Source organism: Cimex lectularius, unplaced genomic scaffold (assembly GCF_000648675.2).
Source record: "Cimex lectularius strain Harlan isolate CLEC.00 unplaced genomic scaffold, Clec_2.1 scaffold42, whole genome shotgun sequence".
In the NCBI taxonomy this organism is placed as follows: Eukaryota; Metazoa; Arthropoda; class Insecta; order Hemiptera; family Cimicidae; genus Cimex; species Cimex lectularius.
In genome coordinates this window covers 1,031,914-1,042,389 of record NW_019392754.1, presented here as the reverse complement: position 1 = coordinate 1,042,389, position 10,476 = coordinate 1,031,914, and the positions used below count along the sequence as shown (strand labels likewise).

General features: G+C 32.8%; 1 protein-coding gene across 1 annotated transcript; it reads right to left on the bottom strand.

Moving 5' to 3' along the window:
• Positions 1 to 2,444: 2,444 nt before the first annotated feature.
• On the bottom strand, positions 2,445 to 10,379 carry LOC106673876 (AFG3-like protein 2). Its single transcript, XM_014406247.2, has 14 exons — positions 10,099 to 10,379; positions 8,910 to 9,196; positions 6,961 to 7,122; positions 6,799 to 6,892; positions 6,583 to 6,748; positions 6,389 to 6,521; positions 6,205 to 6,323; positions 4,176 to 4,297; positions 3,963 to 4,116; positions 3,682 to 3,909; positions 3,393 to 3,619; positions 3,138 to 3,338; positions 2,885 to 3,079; positions 2,445 to 2,829 (listed from the first exon to the last, which is right to left on the bottom strand). Exons 1-14 carry the CDS (start codon positions 10,183 to 10,185, stop codon positions 2,593 to 2,595), a joined length of 2,412 nt encoding a protein of 803 aa, XP_014261733.1. The 5' UTR covers positions 10,186 to 10,379; the 3' UTR covers positions 2,445 to 2,592.
• Between the last annotated feature and the right edge of the window lie 97 nt (positions 10,380 to 10,476).

Sequence of the window (10,476 nt, the reverse complement as noted above, 5' to 3'; positions counted from 1 at the left end):
GCACGGAAAATTTAAAAATTACACTTTTTTGTCTAATAAACAACTTCTATCTGATCATCGATATTTGTAAAATATTTTTCTATATTTGTTTTTAAATACATATATTCCATCCAGGATCAATTTTGTCTAGTTCATTTGTGACTAGTTAAAGAATTAAAAGAAAAAGAAAAGATGATGTTGGGTGTATGCTGTTGATAAAAAGAGATATTAAGTAAGAGAACATCACCACTAATTATTTAAACATTTAATTAATTTTTAGTTACTACTGAATTATTTCTGTTTGATTTTAACCTAGAATAAATTCGATCTGACCACCAAAGAGCCAGGGCAATCAGGCAGATCTTTGATTTTATACAACCGGAAGAAAATCAGGCCAGAAGCGATAGATTGAGTTCCGTCTGTCAAGGATGATGCAAATCGCACTAAATCACCAGATTCCCTCAGTCATATTGGTTCCCAATGTGACAGATGGGACTTTCTGTATAGCCAGCCCTTTAATTGATTCGGGTCGTCTGCTTTGAAATTCCATCATATTGATCTGTAATACTTATAGATACTTTTCTTTTGATATTTCATTCAGCGTGAAATATACAGTTTTTGTACTTTAATATTCAATGACTAGAATCGACAATTGACAGAATTTAAAAATGAATCAAAAATAAATAAAAATTGAAGAATATGAATTTTTTTTAAATTCTCAAATTAGACAATATAAAATTTATTCATTTCTTAACTTTTTTCTGGTTTACTTTACCATTAGCCATAAAGCAACTTTTTTTTTTCTTTTTTTCCCCTCAGAGATACATTCCTATACCACAGTCTATACACTAAATTTTATTAAATAGCTTTTTCCATCAAATTAACCCTTTTTAACCTCAAATTAATCCTTTCTTTAAAGCAATTTAAAAAAACTTTAGAGGTGGTATGAAATATAAACATGTCAAGTAATATTCCTGGATATTTGTGATTTTTATTTAAACATAAAATAATAGGTCTTATAAAGCACGTATTTTACGCACAAAAAAATAAAACAAAAAAAATTGAATTAATTTTAATTAATTATTTTCATGTGGTATTTTAGGAAAAAAACCATTACAGTTATTTATTTTAATTCTCAAATTAAAAGAATCCTTTATTTTTAATTTTTATATGGTATTATAAGAGCCCAATTATTTTATATTTAAACAAGAATTATCAAATATACAGGAAACTTTACTGCTTGTTTCATTCCACCTCCTAATTTTTTGTACCGCTTTAAAGAAAGGATTAATTTGAAATTTAAAAGGGTTAATTTTAAGTTAAAAATAGTTCATTTGAAATTTAAAAAGGTTAATTTGATGTTAAAATAGTCAATTTGTGGTTACAAAGGGATTAATTTTAAGTTAAAAATAGGGCAGAAGAGTCATTGAAATTTAAAAAAGTTAATTTTATGTTAAAAAGTGTTAATATGAAATGTTTAAAAAAAGTTTATTTGAATTTAACAAGGATTGATTTGAAAAAAACAGAAGTTAAAAAAGTAATTTGAATTTAAGAAGAGCCATTTGAAATTTAAAAAAGCTAAGTTGGTGTTAAAAAGGATGAATTTGAAAATTAAATATGCCAAAATGAAGTTCGAAAGGATTAAGTTGAATTTAAGGATTAAATTGAAATTAAAAAGGGTTCATTTGGAATTAAAAAAGGATTAATTTGTAATTTAAAAAAGGTTAATTTAGACTTAAACAGGGTAATTTGATATTTAAAAAGTTAATTTGGTATTAATTAGGGTTAATTTAAAACTAAAAAAAGGTTAATTTTAAGTTAAAAAAGGTCATTGATAGAAAAAAGCTATAGTATTGATTTTGACTAATATAAAAAGTGTTCATAGAAAAAGTGTTAATTAAAATTTTTTTTAAGTGTTTTTGTTTTAAAAAACACTGGCACCCCAGGGGTTCGTATAACCTTATAGTTGAAATACCTTTCTTAAAAGAAATAAATAAAAAATGTACAAAAAAAGTACTAAATTTTATCAGCTTCTATTAAATATATAAATAATTAATTATACTCAATTTTTTCGAAATGAAAAATTTGTGTCAGGCAGGATTCGAACTCACCATAAAATTTAGCATTAATCTAGAATCACACCTGGAATCGTACACAGTCCCGTTAATCTAGTATAATCGTTAATAAAAAGTGTTTATATATGAAGCCGCGATTTGCTTATAATTAGAATAAAATCGGGTAGTCGAAATGAGAAGTTTGTGCCATGGGCGATCGAAGTCACGGTAGCTCAAATGGTAGAGCAGCGGCGTATTGAGCCGAAAGTCGTGGGTTCAAATCCCGCCTGTGACACAAATTTTTCATTTAAAAAAAATTGAGTATAATTAATTGAGTAAAGAAAGTGTTCTATTGTTAAAAAAAACTTCCACTTCAGTTAAGTCGAAATATAACAGGATAAAAAAGAAAACAAAGATTGTAATAGATTTAATTTTTGTCCACTTGGCCGTTCACTATGAACAGCAAAATGTATTTACAAAATGTGAACTCTGCACACAGATAGCGAACCACTTGTACAAATAAAATATATTCAGCCTAAATAAAAATATCTAACAAAAACTAAACTGACGCCTGGGGGGTTGTCGATTCTGAAGGTGAGCCTTTATTTGGCTTATCGCTTTCCCGTTTTTGGTTCCACTCCTTAAGGCCTTCAGGGAGCGTTGTGTCTTCTTCGAACGACCCAGTACCTTCGACAAAATCTTCATAAGTGGATTTCTCCGGGAAAGGTCTCGGCCCGAGTAGCTCAATCATATCCTCCCTGCTCAGTATCTCTTGTTTTAAAAGCCTTTCCGCAACCTTAAATAATAACAGTTAGCTATTGCAATATTTTGTTTTTACTAAGTTAAAATACCTTTTCTACGTCGGTTTTATGAGTTCTCAACAACTCCCTGGTTCTAACTAATGCATTATCAACTAAACATCTAACCTCATTATCAATCAATTGTGCTGTGTTTTCTGAATAGGGTTTTTCAAAAACCATTTCTCCAGGCTGAGGCATATCAAAACTGATTGCACCAACTTTTTCATTCATGCCGTAGTGCACAACCTTGAAGATTATAAAACGTCAAAGAAATTTTATTTGATTAAATTTAACATTCGTGTACCTGAGCGTATGCACTTTTAGTCACTTTTTGTAGATCGTCTTGAGCTCCTGTGGTTATCCTATTGAAAAAAATCTCCTCGGATACTCGACCGCCGAGAGTCATGCACATTCTATCGAGCAGCTGCTCTTTTGTGTATAAGTACTGTTCTTTGGGAAGATACTGCGCGTATCCTAAGCCTTTTCCCCTTGGAATAATTGAAACCTGAAATTACAAAACATTCACCTTAGGTCTAAACAATTGACGAGTATTGCCTACCTTCAGTAAAGGATCTGCAAACTGAAGAAACCACCCAGCAACAGCATGACCGGCTTCGTGATAAGCAACCGTCTTTTTCTCATCAGGTTGGAGCACGTTTGTTTTTTTCTCCATTCCAGCGACCACTCTTTCAATTGCTTGCTCAAAATGCTTTAAATTTATTGATGTGTTCAAGTCCCTTGCAGCAATAAGGGCAGCTTCGTTGCACACATTTGCTACATCAGCGCCTAGTATTCGACATGAGAAAAGTTTTTTATAATTATACTGAACACTATATTATTTTATTTACCTGTGAATCCGGGTGTAAGTGCTGCTAACTTTCTCGCTAAATTAGCCTTATCTAAATTAGATTTTAAAGGCTCTAAGTGTACTTTAAAAATGGATGCCCTCCCTTTAATATCAGGTGCGGGAACGAATATCTGTCTGTCAAATCTACCAGGTCTCATTAAAGCTTTGTCTAGTATGTCAACTCTGTTTGTAGCAGCTAATACAACTACGTTCATATTTGTATTGAAACCTAGAGGAGAAAAAAAATAAGTTTAAGAAAACTAACCACAATGTTGAACTTACCGTCCATTTCAACTAAAAGTTGATTAAGAGTGTTCTCTTGTTCTGAATGCCCCCCAAAACTCCGACCGCCCCTTTTCCTTCCTACGGCATCGATCTCATCGATGAATAGAATGCATGGAGCATGTTTCCTTGCCATAGCAAACATGTCACGGACCTGAAATTTTTTTCATGTTTAACGTTTAATCTAGTAAAACATTTTTTTTTTTAACTTACCCTAGATGGGCCAACACCGACAAACATTTCTAAGAACTCTGATCCAGAAACAGATATAAAAGGTACATTAGCTTCTCCTGCAGTTGCTTTGGCTAGTAAAGTTTTACCAGTTCCAGGAGGACCTTAATAAATAATACGTATGAAAATAATTTTCAATCAAATCTTCTATCGGATTTAATTAATGCTCATTACAATTGGTCAAGTATCTCTTTAAAAAGTAAATTTTTTCAGTGAGAAGGTTTTACTATTTTAAGAAATTTAAACACGTGTAGCAAATTTCTTTAAAAATATATATATTATTTTTATTAATAAAAATGTATTCTGTTAGTACATTATAAAACCTTATCTTGAAAAAAGTAATCATACAAACTAATATCAAAAAACCACATCCTTGATAGGCTAGAACTTGGGAAATCAATTTTTGTGGGTTGTTAGTCAAGGAGAAAGAAGATCAGTTTTTATATATTAACTTATCTCTTCTTTTTTCTTTTTTTTTTTTCCAACAGGGCTGACTTTTAGACTAACAATCAACCAAAAATGAAATCCAACAAGGCTGACCAAAAAAAAGTCAATTTTGGAAGTTCTAAAATTAAAAAGAAATTTTATCGGCTTGATTTACATAAAACCAATATTTTTTAGGCTTTACTAACTAGAAAAATTACAGATTTTTTTTTTCACTTCTACATGAAATATTTTTTTAACTTACCGGTCTTTGGCTTTGTTGGAAACCAAATATGACAAAGTACATAATCATAGAAATATATAGATATGTGAATAATTAATTTTACCTCTTTCACGTAATGGAAGGAAATCAGGATGACCCACATAAATATCTTTATCACATTTAAATTCATCAACTGTGTCTCAGTTTTTTTAAATTAAATTTATATTTTTATTTTCCCCACAGCCAGGACCATTTGGACACAAATACTACATGGGATACAGCGACAAGCAGGGGCTAAACATTCCTGCATGGTTTTTGGAATTTCACAAAAACAAAAATTTTAAATCATTCATTTTTATGGTTGTTTTTTCTTTTTTTTATAATTTAATTTTCTTTTATTTATATTCTTTTTTAATTTTAAAAAATTCAAATGCATGGAAAAAAATTGTAAATATATAACTTTATTGTTGTAAATACGCTGTTTTATAAATAATTTGTTTCTTTTTTTAGATTCATTTTGTAAAACTTAAACTTATGGAAAATAACAACTGTAAATATTAAGAAAAAAAACATAAATTGTTCTTATCTAAAAAAAAGTTTTTTTTTTCTTCTCTTTTATTCAGTATGGAAATATTTTTCCTCGTTCATACATTGGTGAAGAAAAAGTCACCAAAATAGGTTTTTGAAATGGTTTAGAATACGAAAATTCTAAAAAATTTGTGGTGATTAGTGACCGTTAGTCGATAATTATTCAGAAATTGTGAGATGCAGTCTGGTGTGATGTATTTGTTAAATGTAAACAATGTTTGTAATTCCCAGGCCCTGAAGATGATCTCAATAAAGATCAAAATGTTGGCACAATAAAGAAAATGTTTTTCTGAAACCTACATCACACTAGACCGCATCTCACGATTTCTGAATAATTATTCTAAAAAATTTGTACACAACCGTTGAATCACGCCAAAGGGATTAGACAAAGTGCATTGAGTCGTGGGTTTGCATACTAAGACTTTCGCCGTGTTCAGTTGACTCCAGTGTGGAGTCACAGTCTAAAACCCTAAAAATTCACTTCGAATTCAAGTCATAAAGCATTAATCGCTATTGATCAAATACTAAACGTAATAAACCTATCAAGTTTCATGAAAAAACAATTTCCGCACCTTGTGATGGTCTCGGATTACGGTCCCGCAGTGAATGGGTTAACTAAAATAACGATTTAAATTGATTTATCATTTTTATGTAAAGGTAGTTGAGATGAAAAATTGGTGTCGTGAAAGGGACTTGAACCTACAACCTCCGGCTCAATACCCCGCTGCTATACATACTGCCACAGGTGCTATATATGTATTCAACATTTATGTTTACCTGTCAACATTGCACCCTTTGGGATTTTGGCTCCTAACTCAATATATTGAGTAGGGTTCTTCAAAAAGTTAACAAACTCCATGATCTCCACTTTGGCTTCTTCACAACCAGCTACATCTCTATTGCAGAAAGGAAATACAGTATGTAATATAAAAATATAAACTTTTCAACTATAGAAAATCACTTGAATCTGACTCCGATGTCGGAAGAGTTGATCAGTTTTGCAGTTGACTCCATAACGCCAAAAAGGCCTCCTCCTTTCTTGCCCCTACCACCCATCATATCTGCAGATCTCCTCATCATATATATCAAGAAGCCTAAAAATTGTATATTACCAGCTTGCGATAAAAATTTCAGAAAAATATTTGTAGTTTTTACCTATGATGAGAATGGTGGGAAGAAAACTTGTGAGGCTACTCGCTTCGATTTCAGTCCTATAAATTACAGGGACATAATTTGGTGGATCGATGTTCATTTCCATCTGAGCGTTATCTAGATTCCGTTCAAATGAATCCACACTTCCGATGTTAAACCATAGCACTCCCTTAAACGGAAATGAATCAAGTAAAGTCACAACACGTATAAAACCCTTACCGGTCCATCAGCGCTGTTTCCAGGAGTTAGGCGAACTCTGACCCATTTTTTATTCACCACCTCCAATTTTTCTACTATACCTTTGGATAAGAAACTAAAAGAGGTCAATCGTTAAAAAAAATAATTAACTTTTAAAAAAATATATTATTTACACTTACTCACTTATTTACAAATTCTTTCCAGGTAATTTCTTTATATCCCATCTCATAAAGTGCTATGGATGCGATGAGACCAACCATCCCGATCAGACCAAGAAGGAGCCATTTTTCTTTTTCAGAATCGCCTAGCGGTTTTCCTGGACCTGACCCGCCTGGTCCACCAGTTCTTGATTTTTTTTAAAAATGCATTCATTGTTGTACAAAAGAAATTAAATATGTCCTTTTTATGTCAATTTTCATTAATTTTATATTTAATCATTATTTGTAACATGCAATTAACTTTTTTAATTTATCTTTTATTATTATTATTAGTTAAAAATGCCTTATTAGTTAAAAATGCCTTCACATAATAAGTCCTACAAAAGAAAAATCAAACCATCTATGAGGAACTTAGATCGAGGTAGACCAGTTTTCACGTCAACTTTACGGACAGGTCTAAAACTGGGTTTCCACTGCACAAAACTCACTCGCGAAACTTTTGGCGAAAGGATGTATCGGGGTGAGCCGACTCAGTTTTAGTGCGCATCAAAGTGTTTCGCGTTGTTTGTTTCTCTCAGTATAAATGCGTTTGTCATGAGTAGAGAATGAACCAGGAGGAATGCATTCAACTTCAACCGAATGTATCACAGCTACTGATTTTTGTGGTATGCTAGACAAAACTCATTAAAAAATAAATAAAATAATAAAACTCAACTCAACTTTGTTTGTTTTTCTTTTTTTTACAAAAAGTATCACCATGATAGCAAACACTGATAAAGCAGTTTGTGTAGTTATAAATGGCATACTTGTCTTGTGCAACTGATAGCTCACCTTGTGTCGCCTGTATCGTGCAAAATGTTTCGCCTTGTGGAAATAGTTAACGTTGTTTTCTGAGTAATTTAGCTGCACAAGTGATTTTTTCATACAGTGGAAACCCAGCTTATGATTTCATAGTCGCCTGTGCTCTTCTTATAAGGGCCGCCCCAACCTCCAGACATGACCACCATGAACCAGCCCTCTGACGATACAAAATTCAATAAAAAGAAAGAAGCAAAGAAGAAGAAACTTTAAAGAAAGTAGCAGCATCGGCGAGCTAATCGGAAGAGAAGCTTTCAATATCAAAAGCAGGGTCGATAGGTGGCTGTTGGAGGATCTGATTGGGAGGAGGTTCATCCTCACCTAATTAAGAAAAGGCCATGCGGTTTGACACTCGGACACTTACTTTTGGGCTAAAACCTGCGTATGTGTCTGGCAGGTGAGAAAGATTGTTCAATGTGTTACATCTATTTGAACAGTCAATTTTTGGCTCCATATAGAGAGTGTGTAGGAATGCCACCCAAAAGTAGTGAATATCTGGGTTCTCTGTTTCGATTTTTGGTGGAAACAGGTTTGTTTTATTGTACATAGTACTGATATTTATGAATTCACTGGTGTGTTGAGTGAATGTATTTATTAGCATGAATGTGCAAGAGGGCTGATTGCGGAATATTGAGTACCCATCGATCCTCAGTAAGTTGGTTATTATATAACAGATGTAAAGGGTGATGAAGGAATATCAAGTACTTATCACCCTAACACAGTAAATAGTATGTAAATAAGAAAGAGAGAAAGAGTGATTGAGTGTGAATGGGTTTGGATTTAGAAACCGTGTAGGGGGCAAAATGACCTAGCTATTGATATCCCAGGAGCCAATCTTTGTTGCTAGGACAGATAATACCCGAAGTCTAACTGCCTAATGCCAACACCAGGAATGGACAATTCTTGAGGCCTACTGATAATTTACTGTAAATAGCAAAAGCTGTAATTGCCATCATTGTAAGGTAAAATCTGGTAATTGGTCAAACGGACCACGAAATTAATGAATGTAAAGTAAACCATCTATAAATAGAAAAAAAGGACAACAAAAATGAAGAAAATACACAAATTAAATTGTCTTTATCTCTTAAATAACTTTTTAAAGTCCAATTTTTATACCTCGGGCTACCAAAAACTCCAAAAGACCATTGCTGTTGCTGCTGCTGTTTAGTAGGAGGAGGTTGTTGAGGCGGAGATTTGGGCGACTTTTCTTTTAGAGCAGCAGCTTCAGTGTCTTCCTTTTCGCCCTCCTTCTTCAACTCTTTGGCGCTTTTAGTCTCTTTTGGCTTAAAGAATTTTTCAAAACCTTTGGGTGGATTCTCGCAAAACGTCTTCCAATCCTGCCATATTGATCCAATGGATGGGACTCCAGGGATCTTTGTAATTTGTGAAAGGCTCTTGTTCAACTAAAAACAAAAAAGGAACTTATTTGAGATATTTTACAATATTTATCTATTTGAAGTTTGTATCAACAATTATTTATCTTAACAAACTAGATGGTGAACAGCGAAGGTAACGTTTTATTTCAGAAATAAATGTTTTCATTTCTATTTATAATTATTCTGCTCTAACAATCTAACACTGTCATAATCATGAATTTTGGACACTTCACGTAATTTTCATCTGTCTTTCTTGAATTTTTTAAGTCTGTCAGACGCTGTAAGTCGCCATAGACCAACCACTGAACATGACCAAATTTGTAATCATGTCTGACAGACCAAAATGATTGGAAACATCCAAACTAGGTTGATCCAACTCAGATCCAAGAAGAAATCTTACAAAATACTCATTGTGGGATTTTGTCCAGGGTTCGGATCCAGCAGCCCTGAATTCAAACTGACAAACTTAAAATGGGCTTTTTTCAAGGTCTGATCCAAATTGAAAAGGGGATATAAGGGCATGGGAGTCAATAAATGAAGATATTTGTGTAAATAAAATCTTCTGAAATGCTTTGCATTATATTATGTAATGCATAAACTACATACTGGTCCTTTATGCAGTAATAAGGTTGTATCCTTAAGATGATTTAATTAATTTTAATTCATTTGTACAAACAAATACTTGTCATTTTTATTTTATGAAGCCCAAAATAATATACTTAGTAAAAAAATAGATTACAAAATCAGTCTCAAAAGCCTATGCTGAAGTAGAGCAGATTTGATATGTAGTAGATAGTATTCAGGACAATTTTTTTTAGTGAAAAACCAGCGAAAATTGACTTTTTTCACAACTTGGATAAATATTTAAATTGAAAATAGTCCGTAATGTTTATTTTTGTTTATATTGTCCTAATTAAGTCGGGACTTACGGTCAAAGAGTCCAAAGAGCCTTTCTGGAGACCGACGAGGATCATCCTCTCCAACTTCCTCGCGGTCAAGAGGAGCCTGTGCGCCATTTCGGCCTCTTCGAATTTGGTGGATAACTCAACGAATCTCCTGTCCGGAGATTAAAGAAAGAAAAAATGAAAGAAAAATTTAAAAAATCGACATTTCACGGTTCTTTTATAGGGATAAATTCGACTGACGACAGAAAAATCGGACCTCGTCCACCGGAGATTTCATTCCCCCTTTCGGCTGGTTATAAACCCAAAGCCCCCGTTATCCGAAAAATCGCACTTCTCTTTCCGCAATTTAATTTCTTCCGAGAGAAAAAACCAACGGACAATTTTGAAATGTCGTACGGAAAA

Bases quoted from the DNA above. Each gene is read 5' to 3' on its own strand.
- LOC106673876 (XM_014406247.2), bottom strand. From the start codon at position 10,185: ATGGCGCACAGGCTCCTCTTGACCGCGAGGAAGTTGGAGAGGATGATC. The intron at 9,197-10,098 runs GTAAGTCCCGAC...TTTTGTTTTTAG, and splicing joins GCTCTTTGGACTCTTTGACC to TTGAACAAGAGCCTTTCACA. The intron at 3,910-3,962 runs GTAAGTTCAACA...TTTCTCCTCTAG, and splicing joins ACTTTTAGTTGAAATGGACG to GTTTCAATACAAATATGAAC.